The following is a 26,780-nucleotide window of genomic DNA, read 5'->3' as shown; positions in this document are numbered from 1 at the left end:
GTTCGGCCCAAAATGTCACGGATGTGTCTTTTTTTTGTAGTGTATGTCAAAGGCTAGAACATCCACTCAAGAACTTTGGGATCTGCACCCAAAGAACAGGTTGTGGCGGAGAAGAAAAGGAAAAAAGGGTCAAGAAGACCATGGCCAGAGTAATTGGGAAGCCCTCAATGATGGAAGATGAAGAGGAAGAGGTTGCTGCACCAGCACCTAAAGCTCAAAAGCTTATGGGAGATGCTATAAGATCAGGGGTTGCTCCATCTAAGCCTAAAGAAGCTCCCAAGGCAGCTGCTCCAAAACCCAAAGCTGCACCCAAGAGGAGTACAAGGAATATCCCAGCTGCAGAGAAGAACAAGGCCCCAGTGCCTGAAGCTGCTATAGAAGAAGAAGATGATGAGTCACATGTCTTGAGGAAGTTGAAGCCTAAAATTCCATATCACAATGATGCTCATCCAGTAGCTGAGGACATGAAGCTCAGGAAGGATGCAGGACTCAGACGGTGGAGATTGACTGATCCCTATGCAGTCAGGAGAAGAACTGCTGTGGACTACAGGTTCCATACAAAGAAACAACAGGACTTCTATGAGACAGTGTTGCTTGACAAGAAGCCTATAGTCTGTGGTATGAGATGGGTGGACTGGGAGTACATCAGGGAAAATGAAGAACACTATCCTGGAGTCTATGATAGTTTCAAGTCTTGTGGAGTAGAGGACTTTGTTGGGCAGAAGCTCACAAAGTGGAATGATGAGCTTATTATGCAGATCTACTCCACAGCTCATTTCTACCCAGATGGAAGGATTGTCTGGATGTCTGAAGGTACTAGGTACCAGTCAACGGTTGAAGAATGGGCAAAATTGATCAATGCTCCTAAGGAGAATGAAGATGACTTGGATGTCTATGCCAAGAAGAAGAAGGATCACAACACCATGGCACATATGTATAGAGAGATCCTGGATGCTGCTCTTGAGACGCACAAATTTGGATCAGTACATTACCTTCTGTCAGGTTTGCCAACAATCAACTGGATCCTCAGGCACACTCTATTGCCAAAGTCAGGTGATTACAAGATGATCAGAGGCCATGCAATTAACCTGCTTCACATATTTGATGTGCCTCAAAAGTTCAAAGTCATGAGCCTAATTGTGGAAACTATAAAGAGAACAGCTGCAGATCAGAAGAGAAGTTGTGGGTATGCCCCACAGATCCAGGAGCCAATCAACTCCAAGATGGGAACTGGCACATATCTCTTGGACAAGGATCATATGCCCATCTACCCAGACTTTGAGGACAACATTATGGTAATGGATGAGAATGAACCATCTTCTGTGCAAGCACAAGCAAAGAGGGAGAAGGCAAGGACTGAAAAGGCTGCAAAGATGCCAACCATTGATGAGGCATCTCAGTATCTTCTGAAGAGCAAGCAAGATCAGCTTGGCTACTTGATTGCCTGCACTCTGAGGATTGAGAAGGGATTGGCCACCCTGACTCGAAACCAGGAGAGTTTGGAGAGGATCATGGAGCAGAAGTTCTATGATTTAGATGTGAAGGTCACTGAGATACAGTCAATTGTTGAGCAACTTCAGGATGAAGTGCAGGAGAAGAAGGGTAAGTCTACCACTGATGCTTTTGCTAGAGTGCCCAGAGGACAGAGATCTGCTGCAGTGCCAGTTACAGACACCAGAGCAACTTCATCTGCACCAGCTACAGCTTCAGTGCCACCAACTCCAGCACCCACTCCACCAGCTCCATCTACATCAACTGATGCCTTCGTTCTTGGAGTTTTATCTACACCACCACCTGAAGACCAAGCCTGAGAGTCGATCTAGCACTATGCATTTTTTATGAACTTTTTGGTAACTTGTTGCCAAAGGGGGAGAAAATGTATAGATCATAGGCTGAGAGAGAGAGAGAGTGTGTTGCTCTTTGTTCTCTCTTGTTTTTTTTGGTGGTTGAACTTTGTTATTTGCTTGTTTAAGATACTTTATGCTTTTGTGTGATACTTGGATGATCATGTGTTTGATCATATGCTACCTTAGTGCTTGTTGGATGACATTATCCTTTTATATCCCCATATGATCATTCACTTTGCTTGGTGATGAGTGCATGTATTTAATTATTATCATTTTGAGCGCTCCACCAAGATGTATGTGACATGGAAGAGTAACCCATGGTCCTAACTCATTGTGCATTTGCAGTCCAAAGCAAATCTTAAACTATGCACAAATTTACGGGGAGCTCTTGCTTTTCACATACTTCTCAAAGCGACAATGTTTTTCACTCTTATTATCATTTGTCGAAGCTTTAATCTATATGTTGTCATCAATTACCAAAAAGGGGGAGATTGAAAGTGCAACTATTCCTAGGTGGTTTTGGTAATTCCTAACAACATATAGCTCATTAAGCTGATGCTATTTCAAGATTAATATTTCAGGAAAGCTCAATAATTGACATGGCATGAATGAGAAAAGTGGACCCCTCAAAATGCTAAGGACAAAAGGATTGGCTCAAGCTCAAAGCTCAAGACTCTACATTTTCTATTTTAGTAATCCAAGATCATATTGAGTCTATAGGAAAAGGCAATACTATTAAGGAGGGATGAGGTGTTGCTTAATGAGTCTCTTGCTCAAAGTGCTCAGTAATATGCTCCAAATCCCTCAACTACTTTCTCACATCCACATATGACCTAAACCAAAAGTCAAACTCAGCCCCACCCATTCTTTCTATCCGGCGCCACCGAGTTCAGATGTCATAGCCACTGCCACAAACCCTAGGCAAATCGGTCTCACCGATAGGGATCTCGGTCTCACCGAGATGGGATTGTAATCTCTCTGTTTCCCTTCATAACGTTTTGGTCCCACCGAGATGAGCGATCGGTCCCACCGTGATTGCAATGTAAACTCTCTGTTTCCCTTTCGTAACATTTCGGTCTCACCAAAATGAGCGAATCGGTCCCACCGAGTTTACCTGCCAACTCTCTGGTTAGCTTATTACCAAAATCAGTCTCACCGAGTTTGTGTAATCGGTCTCACTGAGATTACGTTATGCCCTAACCCTAACCATATCGGTCCTACCGAGTTGCATGTCGGTCCCACCAAAAATCCTAACGGTCACTAGATTTGCTGAATCGGTCCAACCGAGTTTATCAATTCGGTCCCACCGAGATTGACAAGTTGTGTGTAACGGTTAGATTTTGTGTGGAGGCTATATATACCCCTCCACCTCCTCTTCATTCATAGAGAGAGCCATCAGAACAAACCTACACTTCCAACTTACCTTTTCTGAGAGAGAATCACCTACGCTTGTGTTGAGGCCAAGATATTCCATTCTTACCATATGAATCTTGATCTCTAGCCTTCCCAAGTTGCTTTTCACTCAAATCTTCTTTCCACCAAATCCATATCCTGTGAGAGTGAGTTGAGTGTTGGGGACACTATCATTTGAAGCACAAGAGCAAGGAGTTCATCATCAACACACCATTTGTTACTTCTTGGAGATTGGTGTCTCCTAGATTGGCTAGGTGTCACTTGGGAGCCTCCGACAAGATTGTGGAGTTGAACAAAGGAGTTTGTAAGGGCAAGGAGATCGCCTACTTCGTGAAGATCTACCCTAGTGAGGCAAGTCCTTCGTGGGCGACGGCCATGGTGGAATAGACAAGGTTGCTTCTTCGTGGACCCTTTGTGGGTGGAGCCCTCCGTGGACTCGCACAGCCGTTACCCTTCGTGGGTTGAAGTCTCCATCAACGTGGATGTACGATAGCACCACCTATCGGAAACACGACAAAACATCTGTGTCTCCTATTGCGTTTGAATCCTCCAAACCCTTCCCTTTACATTCTTGCAAGTTGCATGCTTTACTTTCCACTGCTCATATACTCTTTGCATGCTTGCTTGAATTGTGTTAAGATTGCTTGACTTGTCCAAAGTTGCTAAAATCTGCCAAGAACTAAAATTGGGAAAAGGATAAGTTTTATTTGGTCAAGTAGTCTAATCACCCCCCCTCTAGACATACTTTCGATCCTACACCCTGACCCGAGATCACCGGCGTCACACGCGCCGCCGACGCGGACGACGCCCGCACGACGTCCGTCCAAAGCCTGATGGCACCTGGTGGCGGAGGGCCTGGAGGGGGCGACGGCAGAGCTGAAGCAGAGCGCCGCGGCGAGGCTGGGGGCAAAACGGCCGACGCCGCAGCAGCAGGAGAAGCCCTAGGACGGAGGGCCGACGGGGGGCGCGGCGGCTGCTCCACCGGAGACAGGCTGCGGGGGCGGGTGCAGCCCCGCGAGATGTGACCTTCCCCCCGGCACCGAACACAGAAACTGGGGTTCCTGCACTCCGCCGAGATGTGACCATCGTCTTTGCCACAATTGTAGCAACAGCCAAACAGCTCAGTCGGCATCCTGGACTCCGGCGGCGGACGAGGCGCAGCCAACACGCGCTGAGCATGGCGACGCCGCTGGGGAAGGCAGGGCGGGCAAGCGGCCCTCTCGTGTTTTACTGTTTTACTTGTTGTTTTAGGATGCTCTTTATTATTCCAGTTATTTGTGCATGTGATACGGTATGCTTGTACGGATCAAAGACTTTGTATTATTTTGTGGTTTGAATACAAGCATACTTCTTTTAAAAAATGCAGAGTTACTTGAAGTTGACACTGATGAGATGAAATTGCACGAGCATGACTGCAATTTTCGTTCTCACCAGTGTAGGGCCAACATCACCGGAAAATGCCAACGGAGGCCGAGCTCCAGTGAGCTCGTTTTCAATTTTTATTTTTTTGGAGCACGAAAAATTCCAAATTTATTTTTTGAACACACATGCACATGTATACTATGTATATGCAAAATTTCACAGTATTTATACGTTTACATGTGGCGTACAGGAAAAGGACAATTGCATATTTTTTAATGGGCTTTTTATTTTTGTTATTGGGCCAGAAATTTGTTATTTTTGTACAGCTTACGAATCACAACATTTTTCGACGAAATTTAACACGTTCTTGCGGAATACATATAGGTTTTCATGGTATTTTTTCAGATTTTTTTGGAACTTTTAAATACGTTTTTTGATTTTTTTTCAAAATACCGAGCTCACTGAAGCTCGGCCTCCAAAAATCCGCACTCCAACATCACCCTCTTCTTGTCCTTACCTGTCTTCTGACATCATCACACTCACTCGATCATCCACTATCCTTCCCTTCCCAGCCAGCAGCTAGCATAGCAATCAGTCTCCCCTTCTTGATTTCATCCTCCCCGACATCTCCGGTAGCTGCCCATCCTCCCGAGTCCTCAATCGCTACTACAGGTATGGTGCCTGCCTGCTGCTCCACCTCCACGCACGATCCCCTCCTTGAATTCGCTGTCTCCTACGGCCGTCCCGCTCTCGATTTGCTGTCGATCTCCGGCTGACCGGCTGCTCTGCGAGACCCCGTGGGGGGCCTGGCAGATGAGACCGCCGTGTTACTGTGGATCTTGAATGATCCCCGACTGTGTGGTGCAGTGAAATGATTGAAGTTGCGTCGGAGATCCAGTGGCGATTGTATGTCCTCCCGCTGTTTTCTTCTTAATTTGTCCCCCGTCTCGCCAGACCCAGTCCCGGGGCCTTATCTTTAAGCTCAGTAGGACACCTCCTTCCTATGATGTTCCAGTAAGCAGCAGGTCAAGTGTTCGACCTTGGGCCTCACAAGGTTTCTCACTGGTTATTGCGGTTGATCAGAGCGGACTGTTTGAGATTTGCTCCTCCGATCATGAACAAACGCTTTGTAGTCCCGAAGACGTGCATCATCTGGATTGGCCCAGCCTTTATTTGAATGTAGATGCGTGTTTTTGCGCCTGGGTAGTGAACTTCTGAATGTGCTTAGTGGTTTTAAGTGTTGAATGTTTGTATGAACTGGTGCTAAGCCGTAGCACAGTCTATCCATTTTTGGAACGTAGTAGAGGAGTACTCGAGTACTTTTTATCGATAGGCTGGCTCGCATCAGGTATGCAGTTACACTTTCAAAGGACTTTGTACTTGAATAGTTTGATCTGGAGCCATTTTGATCTGCATTGTACTCTTCGATTCCCTGCAGTTGTCAGTGACCAACAGTAGAAACTCACTGTTTTGCCCCTTCAATTTGCATCTACCCTGAGGCCCAACAAAAATCCGCACCACTTTGTATCGGTTCGGCCTTTTGGGCTTTATATATAAAGCTGGGCTGAAGCCTGTTTCTAGGAGACTGAACAAAAATGAGTTATGATACGCATTCTCGCAGTAAAAACTTCTCTATGTAACTCCTAACTTAAAAACAGTGAAGTTATATTATAGAAATTGTTGATAAGTTATAGTGCTCAATTATTGGCAAGTTTTTACACCTGAATGGATATTAAATCAAATTTTGTGCCTCGAGTTTCTTCGGAACTGTACTCTTGTTGCATTACTTCTGTATATGTACCTTTCTATAAAATCTGCAGAATAAGAATTTTAACCATCTTGGCTGAGTCCGTTGTGATCGGATTATCTTCTTTAGAGAAGCTACATGATTAGATTGTCAGTAAGCTTTTGTACTAAATTGAATAAATCAAGTTTGGCACTGCAAATGTTTGTCTAACGGCACTTTACTCCATAAATGGTATTTGCAGCATGATTCAGATATTTCAGTTTACAAACATGTTTTATTAGTACAGCTGCATCATCATAAAAGGCCTGGCTATTTTTTTCAAATGCAATAGGCTGATTTTCTTCTATGCTTCATAGCATAATCTTAGAAGAAAATAATTTTCTTATAAATTCAACTTCAATCAGCAATCAGACCTTTTTGGATTTGACGAATCAATAGGAATCGAAACAAGAAAAAAATGCTAAAAATAATTCTGCCCGAGGTCGACCAATGGAAGATGGCAGGGGCCGTGGCCTTGAGGAGCTTGCCTCTGCACGCTCGGCCTCCAGTCCTACAATAGACAGTGGTAGCAGTAGGGCTTTGGCTTTCTTCTTTCATACCTTTTAGGCTTATGTTGGTTTTTTTGGTTCTTTCTGGTTCTCCCGGTTTACGCATGTAAACTTTGCACCAATCTTGGCGTTCTTTTCTAATATAAAACGCGTGTTCGAGAAAAAACAAATTGGCTCAAAGATCAAGGAACACAAGCAATAGGTTGTCTACTAAAAAAGAAAAGGGCAGCTCTGAAAGGTGGCCAGTACTGTATTTTATAGTTCTTTCGGACGTATATAGAGACTTCAATTTAGAGCTCTGTATATGTGTAAAAGATGTAATGATTTGGCACTAAAGTACTGAAAAATAGGCATCTAGTTGGACAGTTGGTCATATGTAAAGAAAGATCTGAACCGATGTATGGTTAAAATTCAGATATTTGCATCAGCTGAATGACCTCTAAACATTCTATATAGAAGAAATGGAGAATAATCTACCAGTCAATATTCGTGAGTATCAAGAACTCGCCAAGAAAGCACTGCCAAAGATGCACTATGATTATATCAATGGAGGAGCGGAGGATGAACACACATTGAGGGACAACATTGCAGCATATGGAAGAATTTTGTACTGTTCCTATACTGCCTCTTCCAGGTAAAATCTTCATTGACCTGAAGAGTTTGGACTTGAAGATTTTCTCGATGTGTATTCTGCAGGTTGCGACCTCGGGTTCTTGTAGATGTCAGCAACATAGACATGTCAATAAACTTATTGGGATATGACATGCCCTCGCCCATAATTGTTGCACCAACGGGATCACACAAATTGGCAAATCCAGAAGGTCTCATAGTTCAAAACTTATTTTAGAATGTCAAAAATATGACATCTAAACTTTGTAATATCTCTACATCTCTTGTTTCAATGCTAATTTCAGGGGAGGTGGCTACAGCAAGAGCTGCGGCAGCATGTAATACCTTAATGGTTGGTGTCAACTGACAATTCATGATCTTTCAATCGTGTTTTATTTCATCTGTCAATTGCTATATATGTTCATTTTTTCAAGTACAGGTGCTATCCTTCTCAGCCAGTTGCAAAATCGAAGAAGTTGCTTCCAGTTGTGATGCCATTCGTTTTTACCAGTTATATGTATGACATCTAGACTTCAAGCTCGATATAATTCCTTTCGAGATAATGTGATCTCAGATTTTGTTTTATGTACAAACATTTTAGGTGTTTAAGAACAGAGATATTTCAGCAACATTGGTACAACGGGCTGAGAGTCATGGGTTCAAGGCAATTGTTTTGACAGTTGACACTCCTATGCTCGGTCGACGTGAAGCAGATATCAGAAATAAGTACAATTTTATCTTCAAAGTTTTAAATATTTTGTACAACAATTTGTTATTTTCCTTCTACATATGCTACCCTATTTTTTGCGGCAAACCACATGACAAGATAATATGCTTCTATTTAAAGATAGAGTTTATTCGTTAGGACTTTAAAGTTTGCATATACTTTTAATAGCTCAAAGTATACCTGATCAATCTGCAATGTTATAGTTTGAACCCACCAAAATAACCATATGGGAATTTCCCTCTTATAGGAAATCTGGTGATGTTCGTACCATCTTAATAATATTCTTTGTTAGAGAATACCAACTTAATAATATGATATAACTCGATTCACTGAGGTTAAAATTTGATAAGCCTACAAATGTCTCATGCCTGAAATCGTACCTAAAAGATATTTATATGGCCTTTGAATGTCATAAACAGACACCATGGCACAGAATTCTTATGTTTGGTTTGCTGATCTTATTGTTCATGCAGAATGGTTGCTCCTGCGAATGCAAACCTCGAAGGTTTGATGCCAATAGATGATCTCGATACGGTGAGTCAATGCCTGCTTGATGGAATATCTTACCTTGAGCATGTTTACTCGAGGATAATTTGTCCGTGCTGGACAGATGAACAAAATAGTTTATGACATTCGGACACTACATGGATTCATTTTTCTTTCTGAAAGGCTCATATTTCTCATCTGCAGACGGACGGGTCGAAGCTTGAGAAGTACGTGCGCGACACGCTGGACCCATCTTTATCATGGAAGGTACAGCAAAATCAGCACCCATATGCAAATTAAAGCTTTAGATCCTACAGCATGTGCGCCAGTACTCCATAAGTATGTTCAACAGTAATTTCAAGGACAATTCTGCCATTCTGCATGACCCATCTAGAGGCACGCTATACATTCAAAGCCCTCTGGCAAGAACAGGGTTGCCTATCAGTAGAGAACGTGCCTTACATATAGGGAGACAGTAACCTTGAATTGCTCCAGTACTTGGCTGCTGCTGCTGCACTGATGTCCGAAACAAGGAGCCAATCCTTCAGGAGCATAATGGAAGTTGGAACGTGAATTCTGACATTCTCTCTCCGGTAACCCTGTGTGTAGGACGTGGAGTGGCTGAAATCCATAACCAGCCTGCCCATTCTACTGAAGGGCATCGTGACCGCCGAGGACGGTAAGTCGGTAAACGCTGTTCGGTATCTTCAGTCATTTCAGAGGATAAATTTGTTGATCATATCTTTCATCTTTTATACATGAAATGTTGAACACCATGGGGAACAAACAGCCAGGAAAGCAGTGGAGGCCGGGGCAGCCAGCATCATCGTGTCTAACCACGGCGCTCGGCAGCTCGACTACGCGCCGGCCACCATATCCGCCCTCGAAGAGGTTCACCGCACCAATGCCCGTCGTCTTCCATTTTGTTCAAAGGGTGTGTGTGTGTGTGTGTGTGTGTGTGTGTGCAGCATCATAAAACACATTCTAAAGGCGGTGCTTCGTGTGTGTGTGTGTGTAGGTAGTGAAGGCGGTGGCGGGGGCGGTCCCGGTGCTGGTGGACGGCGGAGTCCGGCGGGGGACCGACGTGCTCAAGGCGCTGGCGCTGGGGGCACGGGCAGTCATGGTGGGGAGGCCGGTGCTGTACGGGCTGGCGGCGAGGGGCCAGGCGGGGGCGAAGCACGTGATCGAGATGCTCAACAGGGAGCTGGAGCTGGCCATGGCGCTCTGCGGCTGCCGGAGCGTCGCCGAGATCACCCGGGACCGCGTGCAGACCGAGGGCGACCGGTTCAGGTCGCTGCTCTGATGAGCGACGCGCGCGGCATTCGCAGCACACTGCATACTGTGAAGGACACGCTGCATGTGCCAACGCCGGCATCGATCATTCGAGATGCTGGTAGTAAACTAGCTAAGGATCTGTAAAATGGGAAATTGGATTTTGATGCTTTGTGCAGCCCTGAGAACAAACTTGCATTGTTTTGCTGAGAGAAGGATTTTATCCAAACACCCAGCATATATAAGTTGGATTTTATCCAAAGAATCGTATGAGGTTTTTTTCTTTTGAGAGTTCGTATTAAGGTTTGAATGGACGCGCTTGTATTTCTCTGTTCCCAACCCTAGCACTCTGGTTGATCTATTCAAGACATCTACTTCCTCCGTTCCTAAAATATTTCAATATGGACTACGACTACAAAACAATTGATCTATTCAAGTCATCTACTACAAAATGCGAACACGAAATAATCGGCAGAATGTCCTGCACCACGCTCACAAAAGGAGGTTAGAGTAGGGTATTCATTAGCAACTTGTAGCTGCATGCAAGCAATGGTCCAAGCAAACTAACGCAACCACGCAATTGGTTTACAGTAGTAGCACAACACAATGGGCAGACATAGCCCACACATGTTACGGTAACATAACATTGTCACAGCAGTTCAGTGCTAAGCATTGCATATAGCTACTAGGGCAAGGTTTTGTTGCAGCACAGAGCCTTCCATTCAAACAGTCTACCAGCTTTAGTCCCCGCCAACCTGACGCTTCCACGAGTCCTCCACAATGAGCTCATCGACTCCCCAGTCCTCGTAGCTATTTCAAAATAAAGTAAAAAATGAGGCTATAGTACATAATACCCAGCAAAGAAAGGTGATCATTGGATTTTCCTTTAAATCTCACCTTCCATCAGGTAAGTACCGCCTAATCGTGAAGGGGATCTTGCGTGCTCTCAGTTCTTTCATGGCAATCTGAAGATGCACAAAGACACAAAGATCAGCGGAGCAGGCAATTTAGTAACTACTCCCTCAATCCCATAATACAAGAGCGTTTTTGACACTACACTAGTGTCGAAAACGCTCTTATATTATGGGACGGAGGGAGTAGAAATGAGTGCGATGGTATACTATGTTCCACAGTAAATGGGAGCAAAAACCATCTGGGTAGTGTTTGTAATGGACTATTGACAGACGAGGACGAATTTCATTTCAATTACCCTTTGCAAGAGCATTATTACTTCTCAAAATATCGACCGTTTCATGGTTTTTCTGCTCTTACCTAAAACTATTCAGATTCTTTTTGTTCTGACAAAACAGAACACATATTGTAGAATGTGGTTTCAGAGAAAGGGGTAGAACCATAGGTGATTAACAAGGACATCCTTTTGGTATAAAATGGTGTAATTTAGTGGTTTACTGCTTACAATCCCTGTTCATACAACTGGAGTAAATAAGAATCCTAACTAGCTAGTAGCTACATGTACATAGGTACAATGACTAAACCAAATTCAGTAGACAAACAGAAACGCTTATTAACTTCTGTTATGTCTAGCGCTATGCTTTATAAGGAAAACACATACTCACAAGGTAGACTAATACAGCAAGAACATTTTCATAATTGCACATAAGAACATTTCCTTGTACTGGCATATTGAAACTTCAAACTAACAAGTGCCTAATTAGATGCAATATTACAAAGCAAGAATCCCAATAATTCAGTAGAACAATGAAAACACATCAGTAACTGGTTGCATTGCTGACCCGTGATCCTAAGAGACTATACACTATCAATTACTCCCTCCGTCCCATAATATAAGAACATTTAGTGTCAAAAATGTTCTTATATTATGGGACGGAGTATTTAACAATCAAACATATCTGCGTTAACAAATTCATAAATATAAATATTTCCAACAATGTTGGATATTCATTAGTTAGCACGGAGTAGTTCAATATAAAGTACTCCTCCGTCCAGAAATAAGTGTTGCTCAAACGGATGTATCTAGCACTGAAATACATATAGATACATTCGTTTGAGCAACACTTATTTCCGGACAGAGGAAGTAGATTCCTAGATCACCACATCAGAATGTCAATCTTCTCATTGCAAAGCCTATTCATAAGTTTATATAGCTCCATATAAAGTAGATTCATAAATAAGCATGGTCGTTCTTATACCTGGCACACGACTAATTCCACAGTATCAAGGCAATCAATCTCTACTTTAAAAGTAAATTTCCATCTAAATATACTATCAGAATTTTTCTAGAAAGAGAAGTACAACAAGACAAGTGGAACTAAAGAATGAAAGCAAACAGCCAAGGCTATCGTCTAACTGGAAGCCGACATTAAAAGTATATGTAAGCAAAAAAATATACGACTTTACCTCAAGAGGATCAGTTTCGCCCTCAAGCTCAACCATAACTGGGGCATTCATGCTACAAAAATCAATGGGTCAATTACTTCATTAAATGAACACATTAACAGGAATGTGTACCCAGATATAAGTATACCTTATCTGCAAAGCACGTGTGCCAAGGATGCGTGCCCGCTCATACTTGGTCATATATTTTGTTGTATTGCGTGGACGGGCAGTCTTTTCCTGTTCCTTTTCTTCACCCTCACCCCCTACCACATCATCAGGGGCATCCTCATTGTTCTCAGGATCTTCTTCAACCCCTTCCTATTTAACAGTAATGCACCAGTAATACTTATATGAAGCTACAAGCTCTTCCTCTAAAGAATACCAGCAGTATATGAAATAGTGACAGATCTGCACCTCAATATCAGCTTCTGGAGGCTCATCCTCATACCTGCATAAGAAATGAGGAATTGTAACTCAAAAATTCATTCAATGAAATAAACTCTGATAGGTACAGTGGCATGAGAAGAGAAATATAAGGATCTATATTGACCCCAAAGGAAGTGAAGTACGAATTGTATATAAATGGTAATTCTACTAAAGTTAAGCATCCATATCTTTTTGTTTAAACAATTAGGCAGATAGTGTCACATAATCACAGTGGCACCCTGAAAAGATAGGCTTGAGTACCTGACCAACTAATGCATTAATTCTTCACCACCAAATCACAAATGGAAGGCTGAGCTGAAATTTCTATCCCAATTAGAAGCAAGACCTTACAGCTGCTGCTAACTTCGATGGGAGCATCAACAACTAATCTTTAACTCAAACATTTACCGCCTTGAAAAGTTGTATACCCGCAATTCAGGGGCACAATTTCCAAATCAGATGGGGAACAAAGCCTACAATCATGTCCTAGTCAACTTGAAGACAAAATATTGCACTGTCAATTGACAATCACACGAGCCTATTATGCGTGAGAACCAGTGCGAACTCAAAATCAGCACCAGGCGCTTCCGAAACCCAACGAACCATACCTAGGGCCTGATTCTCACCACTACTTTCGTGCGGAGCGCCAAATCAATCATCAAGGGCCAAGCTTCTGCAACCCGAATGCTATCGAGAAACGATGGCAACAGGTTCGTCCTAACGAAGACGCTACTCTGTCCAAACCCTAGCCTAGATTACGGTGATCACGAGAGGGAGAGGGAGAGGGAGAGAGAGTGTGTGTGTGTGTGTGTGATAGAGAGAGAGGCGAACCCCATGTCAACTTCATTGTAATCGTCGTCCGCCATGGCTGCCGCCGCCGAGCGCTCCGGTCGCTAGGGTTTCGCCGCGGGAGGAAGCCTCGGGCGTGGGGATTGTGGTGGGTGTTCGCCGACAAGGTGGAAAGGGGAAGAAGTTATTAGGGAGTACCGATGCGGGCACGCGGCTTCCACTTAATCGGGCTCTGGCTCGGGTTTGCGCCCACGGCAGGCCCAGGCTGGGAGGTAAGGCAGGATGATGGCCCGGCCCGGTTTTGCGCCCTCTCGTGCCTGTGAGACCCCGACCGGATCGTAGCCAGCTCAATTTTGGAATCTTCTCTACTTCTCTACTATCTCTTCTCTACTACCTAAAAGAACCATAAATTCCGTTTCCCCTCTTATGTCATTGTTTTCGTCCGCACCTCCCCACCCTTCGTAACCTCACGCCCACCTATTTTTGGCACTTAATAAATAGTTTATAGAAACTGCCCTAATTTTTGCTGCAAATCATGTCTGTAAAAATCGTCTGTAGCAATGGAAGGAGACATAAATATGTCCTTCCATTTCTCACCTTCTTCCATTTCTGTTTCTCTTCTACCAAAGTTTTCGCTCCTCCCATGATCTCGCATTAATCACACATTCCATACGGAATGACTGAGATTGATTCCATCAATCACGTGGCCCTTCCTGCCTTCCATGTGTGCATACCTACGTGAGAACCCAAGATAATTCTATCACCATCAAACGCACGATCGAGTTTCTTGGCTCGTGTATATCGCGCTCGTCACGCCTCGGTGAATCCCGCACATCTTGCAGCTCTGGATTGGTTGCAATTTTCTGTTTGGACGTTCAAGGAACAAGTTAGGACGGTGTAATTATGCAATGACGAGGAGAGGGCGCAGGGAGGCATGATTGCGAGCTGCAGGACGCGGCAGTGGAACTCATAGCGGTGTACGCATGGAGAGCGGCCATCGTCATCAAGTCCTTCATTGTCTGTGACTCCTGGCTATCGCGTTGTCTCTCCACATCGTCGATCAATCTCAGTCCCCATTGTTCGTACTACAGTCCCTCACCCGGTCCAGAGGAAGATTAATTTTTAATCATGTGTATGACCAAATCACCATTGTCTGCGACTCCTGGACATATGTTTTTGCTCTTTGTTAATTCCTTGATTGTGCTGGATGTGAATCAGAATGCTTTGCGACTCGTACATTCCCTTCTCTGAGAGATCTCTTTACTATGTAGATTTTTTTGTATAAAGCATTTGTTGTACACTTGTTAAGAGCAATAGAACCAAAGAGATTGATGTCTTGTTTGTGCAGATTTTCCACTGACTTGAGTCCTAGCAGCAGTCATTTCTTGGTTTTTTATATTAACGAATAAGATAATTCTTATTATGAACAGCTAATTGCATCTCTGCTTAGTGCATATAATGCTAGAGCAGCACACAGCTTATGCATGATTAGTAGTCAGGTTTGGAAATCATCATGGCACATTGCTGCATTGCATCAGGAAGGATAACAAAAATAAATTACGAGGGGCGAACAAGTTTATGCGAAAACACCCTTTATATTAATTAAGGTGTGTGCACTTTCCTGGGTATATGTTTTTTTTCTTCTTCTTTCAAAATCGCTGAGTATATGTTTGAAGTCTGCATTGTTGTACCCGGTTGATGAATGATTACCAAAGTAGTTTGCACTGAATGCGACGAGAATGGTTGCATTTGTTTGCACTTAATTATATTCACCTTCCGTTCCTTAATATTATGTATATTGGTTTTTGAGAGAAATTCCAATTTGTAGGTGCATATATTTTTCACTCCCTATATGCATTGTCGATTCCAGCCCTAAAGAAAATGCCACATCCATTTTTTTGGAAGCCATGCTGCAATCGTGCATTGTGTTATTTTTTGAAGGATAATTAATGTACCCCTATAGGCGAAAGCGGTCCGGACGCCCGCAAAGCCCCCCCCCCCGGTTGGGTTTCGGTTCGCGGGAAGTCGAATGTCCGGACCGGTCCATGGGTGGATGGGGTACTGCATTGATGGTAAAATGCATCCGGACCGCTCGGTCCTGAAAGATGCGGACGGTTTGAGAGTCACTGTTGAAGATGCCCTATTATTATTATTTATTGATGAAGGATGGTTTTCCATATAAATGTAGTTGGCTGTCGTTCCCTTGCGTGTCAAGCGTTTTCATTTGCTAAATGTCGTCGGAGTTTCCATTTGTTGATGAGGGGTGGTAGGTAGGTAGACAAAGACGTGACCATCAGTTAATAGTAGTGCTATAGAAACCATGCTCAGCATGTACGTGGGGCATTTTTACAGGATGGGTGCACATAATGGCTAAGAGGGAGGGGACAAATGAAATATGTTTGCATATATAGCTACGAGGTAAATATAAACTAAACATATGTACAAAATAACATAACAGATGTACACATATTTCACATTGACTTTGAATTATTGCACATAGCGAATAAAGTAGAATAACGAATGCACACACTTTGCATTGTTGCCCGTAGCAACGCACGGGCATTTAACTAGTCTAAAAGAAACGTAAGGTTCCCTCTCCCCTCTTACGTCGCCCACCCTTCGTCCATCCTTTCGTATGACCCCCACGGCCCCACCCCACCACCGATTTTCTTTCCTCCCTCCACCGGTTTTCTTTCTGCTGGTTCCCTATTTGCCGGTTTTATTCACATCTGGCTGGATGGACCCGCTATATTTTTGGCAACCAAATAATTCATGTATGGTAACCAATCTTTTGTTTTGTAATACAAACGTGATCAGTACATGTATGTACGGTAATGAATATCCTCCTTGATTGCGCAAAAAAAATGAATATCCTCTTTGGTAATGCAATAAACTCAATGGAGGTCATCAATTTCCTTTCCTTTTTCCACCAATCGGTAAACAAATCAGAAGGAAGCAATCAGATGCATGTACGGAAGATAATCGCGGAGACCGCGCGTGGCATGCAGGAAGAAATTGTCGAGATCTGCGGAAACGAAGGAAAGAAATCTCTAGGCTGCTCGCACTCCCCCATCAACGGCCCTGCACATGCACTATCCATTTGGATTTTCTGAAAACGTGATTCATATATCTCTTTCTTATCCCTATGGCCTATCGTTGTGGGCACGTTTCATCTGTAGACGCGGGCGACCGAACGGGCTCACCGGTGTACCGCACCTCAAGACCATGATTCTCAAGATGCTGCGCCACGGCCGCCCGCCATGTCCGTAGCACCCACTGAGGTAAGCTCCTTGCATTCGCGTACGTGCATTAGCAACCATCACATCAGCTTTCTAATTGTGCTTATGCGTGGTAACAAAGCAGAGAGATCACCAATAAAAAGGCGGCAGCAGCAGCTACTGCTGCAAGAGCAAGACAGGACAGCGAGAGCATGTGACTCCAATTAGAATTCAGATAATAACAATCCTGCGGTAGTGGACAGTGCTTATCTTCTCAGATCATGCTGATGTTGTACATGAGAAATTATAAAGGGGAAGTACAGATTCAAGTGGTGAAACAGTTAAGGAGTACAAGCTCAAGACAGTCAATGATTCAAGGCATGCACTAATGTCTAGATTTCCATACATTCCAGTATGTTGGTATATGTTAATGTATAACCTGTAAATTGTGATCATATGCCATGGGCACTGCTGATGGGATTTCGTCTCCAGAGGCTCGATCGTCATCGAAGAGCAAGGTGACAAGGGTGGAAGCTGGACCACATAACATCATGTTGTACTACTATGTATTTAGAGTGATCATTGCATGCATCTTTCATTATCTTTGTAAATAACAAATTTAATATGACGTCTCCTGTGCAGGTAACAGTTGTTTCACTTGCAAATTAGACATACAATACATTTCATCTCCCAAGCGAGGTAGACGACAATATGATTACGTATGTGTTGGTGTTCGAAAAACACAAGCAACTATTCCCTATGTAACATAATATAAGATATTTTTAGACATTATTGTAGTGTCAAAACATATCTTGTTGTAGAGGGAGTAGAACTCAATCTTGGGGTTTCATTGCCCGTTCATATTCTGTCCATATAAAAATGGGACCGAAGGATGCATTACATCTTATATTTGCTTTCTAGCTAAATGTTTATGAACAAGACATGATTTGGCAAGATGTGCATGAGGATTGTAAAGGTATATATTTGCCATGATTGTACTGAACCATTAGAAATTTATGCCCCGTTGCAACGCACGGGCAATTACCTATTGCTCAAAAAAAAGGCAGCTCAATTGGCCAGGAGGCAGGAGATTACCCCTAAAAAAATGACCAGGAGGATAATTCTAAAAAAAAAGGATGATCTAACAACAAAAACATTCATATAAAATTATTTATTTATTATAAAAATGTACTCCCTTTTTTTGCATGGTAAAAATCTACTTCCTCGGTTCCTAAATACTATAACACTTTTTAGAGATTTTAATACGGACTACATACAGAGCAAAATAAGCGAATCTACACTCTGAAATATGTCTATGTGCGTCTGTATGCAGTCCCTATAAAAATCTCTAAAAGGCTTATATTTTAAAACTGAGGGAGTACGTGATGTATGGGAAAATGATAGGGTGGTCCAAACCGGTAGGAGCAGCAAGCGAAGAGTGGAGCGACATGACGGTGTGGCGCGCTCAGCTTCTTATCTGTTGCTGCCGTTATAAACTGGCGTGTAGAATTGGGAGGGCGGTGGCGGCACGTTTCGCCTGCGTCAAACGTTGCAAGATGGACGAAGCAGATGAGTGTGTATGAGTTTGTAAAACTCATTCGAAATTTTCGTATAACTTTGTTCAGCTTCCAATATGTCTCAGGACTTTAGAAGGCCAGAACTGAGCTCAAATTATCCTGGGGCCTACATTTTCCTCTGAGTTGTACTAGAAGGCAAGGCCAAACCTCAACGGACAACCAATCCTTTATTGTAGGATAAATATGTTTGATTAGAGTTTGGACGCTCGATTCATGAACAAGAGTTCCAGAGCTCGCTATCGATGCACCTTTTTATTCACAAGTACCTCTGTGATCATACATGAGACCTGCAAGAAGCCCGGTAGTGGATTCCTCCTTTGGTGGGCAAGTCAAGTTGGGCGTGGTCGGTGTTGTTGCCAAAGCTACGAACAGAAGTGTTGTCAACGTATAGTTTTTTGACGCATCGGCAGTTGTGTTTTGAGGGCACCAACGATCCAGAAACATTTGAAGCTTGCAGAAAGTGAGAGGCGGTAGTTCTCGCCAAGGATCTTTGCATTGCGAAACTTGTCATTTTCAAGCGTATAGTTTGGCACTTGCTAGATGACGAGGGATTCCTCCAGCTCTGTTTTGTATCTCTATAAACATTGTTGTTAAAATTCTACTTTAAAAAACAGGGTGATGCTATTCAGCCCATGTTCGCTGGGGTGCATGGCAAAACCAGCGTTTCTGTCAGAGATTTATGGGTTGGAAGCATTCGTGTTGCCAGCGCGTTCACAATTGTATGTCCCACAGCAAACATTCACTGAAAATTAGAGTTTGTTCGTGTCCAATGCAAAGAACCAAAGCCAGGCACCGAGACGCACCGACCAATTTCGTGCTGCCTTTTAAATGCAACGATTATAAGACCGCTTGCAAGTTATGAGCAATAGCCTCATAAATAAAGTAGACATATCTAGAGTATCACATGATCCGGGCTTTTATAACATTTCAAGAGAATCTGACCATACACTTGCTGGCAAAATGGAACTTCAAATAAAGCTATTCGATGAGAGGCAGCAGAAGGCTGGGGTGATAACTCCCAGCCCCTGCAGAGCCAAGAAGACAAAAATCGATTTCCATCTAACATAACTCAGTACTGTAAAAATTAAATCTACTTAACCAGCGTCTACCAACAGAGTACTGACGGGGCAAATAACACAGCCTTCACCCGTAAACCACGGCCGAACTCCTTCACTCCACAGTGCCGAGTAGCATAAACCTTGGGTCAAGTCCTTCACTCCCAGTTCTGAGCAGCAGCTGGTGCTGCTGCGGGTGCGGGAGCGCTGCCCTGTTCCCAGCCAGTAGGGGCAGGTGCTGCAACTGCATCCCATCCATCGGCAGCAGGAGCTGAAATTCAGAAATGTAATTTGAGTACATTTTGAACATTTCAGGCTTCAAACAATAGTCAAACTGATAGGCAGAGACAGGAAAAGAAAGTAGAGAATAGCAAATGGCATCTTAAAAGGGTAGGGTTAAAAAGGGGATATGAATTAAATGTGAACTTGAAAACTTACTATTCCCAGATCAAGCAAAGACCATATAAAGCTAAAATTTATACTAAAATAAACTAGGACAGCAGGTTGATCTAAAATGTGGGCTGAAACTGAGACTAGAGGTTGTTCCTAAAGTTCCAATTTAATTATGCAATTACAAAATAAAAGTCTCCATTCAAACCTGGAGCACCAGTCCACTCAGCCCCAGCCGGGGCTTCGATGGCAGCAGCTGGAGCTGCAGCTCCTGGCCATTCAGCACCCCAGGTATCTCCCGCTGGGGCAGTGTACTCTGCAACTGCAGCGTACTCAGGAGCACCCAAAGCCTCATCTTCCTCAAGCTCCTTAGCTTCCTCTGGGTCCCTGTAGAAGAACAGATCAACCTACAAAAGGGAAAACAGCATTCAGGAACAATTAGATGAAGAAAATATTGTATTAGTTCCAATAACCAAACAATGACAAGCAGACTGCTTCGTATGTGAAAGCTGACCATGATTTCCCACTTGTGTCCTGGGAGAATGGTACCACGCATCTGCAGAACCATCCTGGCGAGCAGCCAAAATAGGCAACCAATGCTCTGCTTCCCCTTGTTGTTAGCAGGAATGCCAATATCAACGTAACGCATAGGAGAGTCAGTGTCGCAGAAGGCAATGGTGGGGATGTTTCCAAGTGCAGACTCCTTGATAGGCTGTATACAGTTGAACAGAATGATTCATAAATGGCCCCATTTGACTAACAGAACACAATCCAGTAAAGAGAATAGAAGTGTACCTGGTGATCAGTCCTGGGGTCGGTCAGGATAAGAAGGCGTGGCTCACTGAATGAAGTCTGCATCTGGTTGGTGAATGTACCAGGAGTGTGCCTGCCAGCAATGGCGTTAGCACCAGTGTACTGGGCAAACTTGAGGACAGCCCTCTGTCCATAGGGCCTAGCAGATTGCACAATGATGTCCTGAGGGTTTTCAATCGCAACAATGACCCTTGCGGCCATCTGAAGCTTCTCCCAGGTCTTGCCAAGGTTGATGATGTAAATGCCTGAAAAGAAGCGCAAAAGGGCAGCATTGCTCACTTGCAGTTCATTAAGGTAAATTGCTGAAAGAAACTGTTTACTCTACACTAAAGCAGTTGGCACCAAGTTAACCTCATGAATTATGAATTACATGTTAAATGACACCATCTGAAAATACAGTGATTCCAGACTCTCCATTGTGATCACAACTGACAGTGGCAGGATCATATCGACACAGCAGATTCTAGTAGCCACTGAATCATCAAGTTACATAAGATTCAACAGACATTATGCGACTACAAACTGAACGAAGCAGCACCATCGATGAGAGGCTACTTAAGAAATATTTTCGCACAGCATGCTCATATGATTCAACAAGTCATTCCATCGCACGCGCCCATAATTAACAAGTAAGCACTACACCACAACCTATTGACCATATGCACATGCCTAGATCCAAGTATACTTTGGATTTAACAGCAGCTTTCTCGTGCGCCGAGATAAACCAACGGCACGGACGGATCTACGATTTCTAAGACGGCGCTCGCAAACAGCGCAAAGGGATTCGCTATGTACCGTCAGTGCGGCGCTTGTAGACGTAGCGCTCCATCTGGAAGTCGCAGTTCTTGGTGCCGAGGTGGACGTCGGCGGCGAGCATCATCTGGATGTCCTGCTCGCGCTGGGACAGCGCCCGGACGCCACCGCCTTCAGCCGCCATGGTGGGAGGTTAGGGTTTCGGACGCGAGCCCCGTGCGCGAGAGAGCGAGGAGGAAGAGGAGGCACGGGTGGTGGCGGCGGGAGAGGTCGCGACGGGTTGGGGACGGGACTACTTATACGGGCTGGCCCGTGTGTGGGATAAAAACCCTAGCTCGGGCAGTTTTCCTTTCGCTCCCTGTGCCGTCCGGGCCTTTCTGTGGGGAAAAGGACCTGTTTGCGTTTCTGAGGTTTCTGGAGGCCCAGGACTATTTGAAGATTGAAACACAAGACAAGAAACAAAAAGTAGAAATGGAACGGATTGTAGGAATTTGATGCCATGTTACATTCCTAAAATGATCTGAAATGCACGAATGGTATGGACGTGGTTGTTTGGATGCTCCACAGGATCCACAGGAATTTTATAGATTGTATTTTTTTAGAGAGAAGAGGAGAAACAAATGTCATGTCTTGTAAGTTCGAGCAATGTTTAGATTCTTCCATAATGTAAAATAAAGAGAAGATTTTTGTATGATTTTTCAAAAGTGGCACTACGACCCAGAGGATGTCATAGGAAAATTTTCCACGACTATATGAACATGTAGCTTTTAGAGCATTTGGACACTAAACACATGATTTTTTTTAAAACAAAGACTTAGTGAACACCTATTCAATTTTACCATAAAATCTGCAATTCCAGGGGTGATTGTAGGAAACATTATTATCGTCAACCCATTGTTTCTTGCGAGTCACATTTATGCAGAGCGTTGATATTGGCAGAAAATGAATGCCTCGTCATCGTAGTTGAAATCGTGGTACTATTCCATAAGATAGCATAACTGTATACAAACACTGATGAAAAAAGAAACATTACGCAGTCATATGGATTGTTAAGATGTGCACTTCAAGATGTGAAAACGTAAAGTTTGAGCAAATGTTTATAATCTTCCAAAATGCGAAGGAAAGGAAGGATTCTTGTACAATTTTCAAAGGTAGTCCTACAACCCAGAGGGCGTCATAGTGAAAATTTTCACGTAATCTCATTCCTATGAAAATCCTCTTAAATTCATTTATGTGAAATGGGGACTAGTCGTTTTTGTTAATAGAGGGACCCCCCCTCCCATTTTCTTTAATGAAGCGACCAACATTTTATAACATGACTATACAAACATGTAGCTTTAGAGTGTTTGGACGCTGAACACATGTATTTTATTTAAAAAACTGAACAAAACCCTATTCAGTATAACCATAAGTATGCAATTCTATGGATAATTGTAGGAAACATGATTATCGTCAAAGCCATTTGCTTCTTGTGAGACTCACTTTTATGTAGAACATTGATATTGGCCGGAAATGAATGCCTTGTCATCACAGTTGAAGTCGTGGTACTATTTTATAAGAGAGCATAATTGCACAAAAACACCAATGAGAAAAACATTACACAGTCATATGGACCGTTAAGACCTCAACTTAAAGATGTGAAAACATAAAGTTTGTGCAAATGTTTAGAATATTCCAAAATGCGGACGAAAGGAAAGATTCTGGTATAATTTTTCAAATTTAGTCCTGCGACCCAGAGGGCATAATAGAAAAATTTTCCATGTAATTTCATTCCTATGAAAATTCTCTTAAATTCATTTATCCCAGATGGGGACTAGCCAATTTTTATATATAGCCCCCCCCCCCCCCACCCCCCCCCCCCCCCCCCCCCCCCCCCCCCCCCCCCACCATTAATGAAACCACCAACATTTTACTACATGACTATGGAAACATGTAGCTTTTAGAGTGTTTGGACGCTAAACATATTGATGACCCACACGTATAGGGGATCTATCGTAGTCCTTTCGATAAGAGTGCCGAACCCAACGAGGAGCAGAAGGAAATGATAAGCGGTTTCCAGGAAGGTATTCTCTGCAAGTACTGAAATAAGTGGTAACAGATAGTTTTGTGATAGGATAATTTGTAACGAGCAACAAGTAACAAAAGTAAAAAAAGTGCAGCAAGGTGGCCAAATCCTTTTTGTAGCAAAGGACAATCCTGGACAAACTCTTATATAGACAAAAGCGCTCCCGAGGACACATGAGAATATCGTCAAGCTAGTTTTCATCACGTTCATATGATTCGCGTTCGGTACTTTGATATTTTGGTATGTGGGTGGACCGGTGCTTGGGTATTGTCCTTACTTGAACAAACATCTCACTTATGATTAACCTCTATTGCAAGCATCCGCAGCTACAACAAAAGTATTAAGGTAAACCTAACCATAGCATGAAACATATGGATCCAAATCAGCCCCTTACGAAGCAACGCATAAACTAGGGTTTAAGCTTCTGTCACTCTAGCAACCCGTCATCTACTTATTACTTCCCAATGCCTTCCTCTAGGCCCAAACAATGGTGAAGTGTTATGTAGTCGATGTTCACATAACACCACTAGAGGAGAGACAACATACATCTCATCAAAATATCGAACGAATACCAAATTCACATGACTACTAATAGCAAGACTTCTCCCATGTCCTCAGGAACAAACGTAACTACTCACAAATCATATTCATGTTCATAATCAAAGGGGTATTAATATGCATATAGGGTCTGAACATATGATCTTCCACCAAATAAACCAACTAGCATGAACTACAAGGAGTAATTAACACTACTAGCAACCTACTAGTATGAATCCCGGACTTGGAGACAAGAATTGGATACAAGAGATGAACTAAGGTTTTGAGAGGAGATGGTGCTGATGAAGATGTTGATGGAGATTGCCCTCTCCCGATGAGAGGAGCGTTGGTGATGACAATGGCGATGATTCCCCCCCCCCCCGGGGGGAAATTTCCCCGGCAGAAAAGCCCCGCCAGAGCCCTAGATTGGTTCCGCCAAGGTTCCGCCTCGTGGCGGCGGAGTTTCGTCCGAGAAGATGGCTTATGATTTTTTCCCATCAAAAGACTTCATATAGCAGAAGATGGCCACCGGAGGGCCACCAGGGGGCCCACGAGGTAGGGAGGCGCGCCAGGGCGTGCCCCCACCCTTGTGGGCAGGGTGTGGCCCCCCTGGTGAACTTCTTGCGCTCAGTATTTATTATATATTCTGAAAACATCTTCCGTGAAGTTTCAGGACTTTTGGAGCTGTGCAGAATATGTCTCTAATATTTGCTCCTTTTCCAGCCTAAAATCCCAGCTGCCGACATTCTCCCTCTTTATGTAAACCTTGTAAAATAAGAGAGAATAAGCATAAGTATTGTGACATAATTTGTAATAACAGCCCATGATGCAATAAATATCAATATAAAAGCATGATGCAAAATGGACGTATCAACTCCCCCAAGCTTAGACCTCGCTTGTCCTCAAGCGAAAGCCGAAATCGAAAAATATGTCCACATGTTTGGAGATAGAGGTGTCGATAAAAATAAAATACGGACATGAGGGCATCATGATCATTCTTAGAACAACAACTTACATAAATCTTGTCATATGATTTCTTATACTAGAGTGATAATTCAATCACAATTTCAAGTATGAATCATAAACTTCATTGAAAACTAACAAACTATAATCTCAGTCATTGGAGCAATTGCAATTTATCATAACATAGGAAAGAGTCAATATATAAGAGCTTTTCAGCAAGTTCACATACCCAACTATCATATAGTCTTGAAGGAAATATGCCCTAGAGGCAATAATAAAGTTATTATTTATTTCCTTATATCATGATAAATGTTTATTATTCATGCTAGAATTGTATTAACCGGAAACATCATACATGTGTGAATACATAGACAAACAGAGTGTCACTAGTATGCCTCTACTTGACTAGCTCGTTAATCGAAGATGGTTATGTTTCCTAACCATGAACAAAAGAGTTGTTATTTGATTAACGGGATCACATCATTAGAAGAATGATGTGATTGACATGACCCATTCCATTAGCTTAGCACCCGATCATTTAGTATGTTGCTATTGCTTTCTTCATGACTTATACATGTTCCTATGACTATGAGATTATGCAACTCCCGTTTGCCGGAGGAACACTTTGTGTGCTACCAAACGTCACAACATAACTGGGTGATTATAAAGGGATCTACAGGTGTCTCCAAAGGTAAATGTTGGGTTGGCGTATTTCGAGATTAGGATTTGTCACTCCGATTGTCGGAGAGGTATCTCTGGGCCCTCTCGGTAATGCACATCACATAAGCCTTGCAAGCATTGCAACTAATGAGTTAGTTGCGAGATGATGTATTACGAAACGAGTAAACAGACTTGCCGGTAACGAGATTGAACTAGGTATTGAGATACCGACGATCGAATCTCGGGCAAGTAACATACCGATGACAAAGGGAACAACGTATGTTGTTATGCGGTCTGACCGATAAAGATCTTCGTAGAATATGTGGGAGCCAATATGAGCATCCAGGTTCCGCTATTGGTTATTGACTGGAGACATGTCTCGGTCATGTCTACATTGTTCTCGAACCCGTAGGGTCCGCACGCTTAAGGTTTCGATGACAGTTATATTATGAGTTTATGAGTTTTGATGTACCGAAGTTAGTTCGGAGTCCCGGATGTGATCACGGACATGGCGAGGAGTCTCGAAATGGTCGAGACATAAAGATTGATATATTGGATGGCTATATTCGGACACCGGAAGTGTTCCGGGTGATTTCGGAGAAAACCGGAGTGCCGGAGGGTTACCGGACCCCCCCGGGAGAAGTAATGGGCCTTATGGGCCTTAGTGGAGAGAGAGAGGGGCAGCCAGGGTGGGCCGCACCCTCCTCCCCCTCTGGTCCGAATTGGACTAGGAGAGGGGGGGCGGCGCCCCCCTTTCCTTCTCCCTCTCCCCCTTCCTTTCCCCCTCCTAGTAGGAGTAGGAAAGAGGGGAGTCCTACTCCTACTAGGAGGAGGACTCCTCCTCCTTGGCGCGCCCTAGGGCCGGCCGGCTTCCTCCCCTTGCTCCTTTATATACGGGGGCAGGGGGCACCTCTAGACACACAAGTTGATCCTCGTGATCGTTTTCTTAGCCGTGTGCGGTGCCCCCTTCCACCATACTCCTCGATAATATTGTAGCAGTGCTTAGGCGAAGCCCTGCAATGGTAGAACATTAAGATCGTCACCACGCCGTCGTGCTGACGGAACTCTTCCCCGACACTTTGCTGGATCGGAGTCCGGGGATCGTCATCGAGCTGAACGTGTGCTAAAACTCGGAGGTGACGTAGTTTCGGTGCTTGATCGGTCG

The 26,780-nt window shown here is 43.5% G+C and overlaps 3 protein-coding genes across 6 annotated transcripts; 1 reads left to right on the top strand and 2 right to left on the bottom strand.

Annotated features, from left to right (window-relative positions):
• The first annotated feature begins 5,129 nt into the window (after positions 1-5,129).
• LOC125536297 (peroxisomal (S)-2-hydroxy-acid oxidase GLO4-like) lies at positions 5,130-10,300 on the top strand. Of its 4 annotated transcripts, none has more exons than XM_048699489.1 (11): positions 5,130-5,294; positions 7,377-7,524; positions 7,614-7,738; positions 7,832-7,878; positions 7,966-8,043; positions 8,128-8,252; positions 8,727-8,787; positions 8,944-9,006; positions 9,349-9,418; positions 9,530-9,630; positions 9,758-10,300. In XM_048699489.1, the coding sequence occupies exons 2-11, from the start codon at positions 7,379-7,381 to the stop codon at positions 10,040-10,042; spliced, it is 1,101 nt and encodes a 366-aa protein (XP_048555446.1). In that variant the 5' UTR covers positions 5,130-5,294; positions 7,377-7,378; the 3' UTR covers positions 10,043-10,300. The 4 variants fall into 4 exon arrangements, with proteins under 4 accessions (XP_048555446.1, XP_048555445.1, XP_048555448.1 ...); XM_048699488.1 differs by having other exon boundaries at positions 5,140-5,294; positions 7,374-7,524; XM_048699490.1 differs by having other exon boundaries at positions 5,156-5,294; positions 7,333-7,524.
• Positions 10,301-10,476: 176 nt separating this feature from the next.
• On the bottom strand, positions 10,477-13,826 carry LOC125536299 (DNA-directed RNA polymerases II, IV and V subunit 6A-like). The gene is made up of 6 exons (XM_048699492.1): positions 13,627-13,826; positions 12,784-12,817; positions 12,518-12,687; positions 12,391-12,442; positions 10,909-10,976; positions 10,477-10,821 (listed from the first exon to the last, which is right to left on the bottom strand). Exons 1-6 carry the CDS (start codon positions 13,659-13,661, stop codon positions 10,752-10,754), a joined length of 429 nt encoding a protein of 142 aa, XP_048555449.1. The 5' UTR covers positions 13,662-13,826; the 3' UTR covers positions 10,477-10,751.
• Positions 13,827-19,272: 5,446 nt separating this feature from the next.
• On the bottom strand, positions 19,273-21,716 carry LOC125536296 (40S ribosomal protein Sa-2-like). The gene is made up of 5 exons (XM_048699487.1): positions 21,433-21,716; positions 20,620-20,882; positions 20,339-20,536; positions 20,033-20,231; positions 19,273-19,705 (listed from the first exon to the last, which is right to left on the bottom strand). Exons 1-5 carry the CDS (start codon positions 21,572-21,574, stop codon positions 19,593-19,595), a joined length of 915 nt encoding a protein of 304 aa, XP_048555444.1. The 5' UTR covers positions 21,575-21,716; the 3' UTR covers positions 19,273-19,592.
• Between the last annotated feature and the right edge of the window lie 5,064 nt (positions 21,717-26,780).

This window comes from Triticum urartu, chromosome 2 (genome assembly GCF_003073215.2).
Source record: "Triticum urartu cultivar G1812 chromosome 2, Tu2.1, whole genome shotgun sequence".
Classification (NCBI taxonomy): Eukaryota; Viridiplantae; Streptophyta; class Magnoliopsida; order Poales; family Poaceae; genus Triticum; species Triticum urartu.
This window is presented reverse-complemented; position numbering and strand designations above follow the sequence as displayed.

Excerpts from the sequence above, each read along its gene's own strand:
- LOC125536297 (XM_048699489.1), top strand. The coding sequence starts at position 7,379 with ATGGAGAATAATCTACCAGTCAATATTCGTGAGTATCAAGAACTCGCC. Across the intron at positions 7,739-7,831 it reads CAAATTGGCAAATCCAGAAG|GGGAGGTGGCTACAGCAAGA; the intron begins GTCTCATAGTTC and ends TGCTAATTTCAG. Across the intron at positions 8,253-8,726 it reads GAAGCAGATATCAGAAATAA|AATGGTTGCTCCTGCGAATG; the intron begins GTACAATTTTAT and ends TTGTTCATGCAG.
- LOC125536299 (XM_048699492.1), bottom strand. The coding sequence starts at position 13,661 with ATGGCGGACGACGATTACAATGAAGTTGACATGGG. Across the intron at positions 12,688-12,783 it reads CTCCAGAAGCTGATATTGAG|GAAGGGGTTGAAGAAGATCC; the intron begins GTGCAGATCTGT and ends ACTGTTAAATAG. Across the intron at positions 12,443-12,517 it reads ACACGTGCTTTGCAGATAAG|CATGAATGCCCCAGTTATGG; the intron begins GTATACTTATAT and ends TGATTTTTGTAG.
- LOC125536296 (XM_048699487.1), bottom strand. The coding sequence starts at position 21,574 with ATGGCGGCTGAAGGCGGTGGCGTCCGGGCGCTGTCCCAGCGCGAGCAG. Across the intron at positions 20,232-20,338 it reads GACACAAGTGGGAAATCATG|GTTGATCTGTTCTTCTACAG; the intron begins GTCAGCTTTCAC and ends TCCCTTTTGTAG. Across the intron at positions 19,706-20,032 it reads TGAGTGGACTGGTGCTCCAG|CTCCTGCTGCCGATGGATGG; the intron begins GTTTGAATGGAG and ends TCTGAATTTCAG.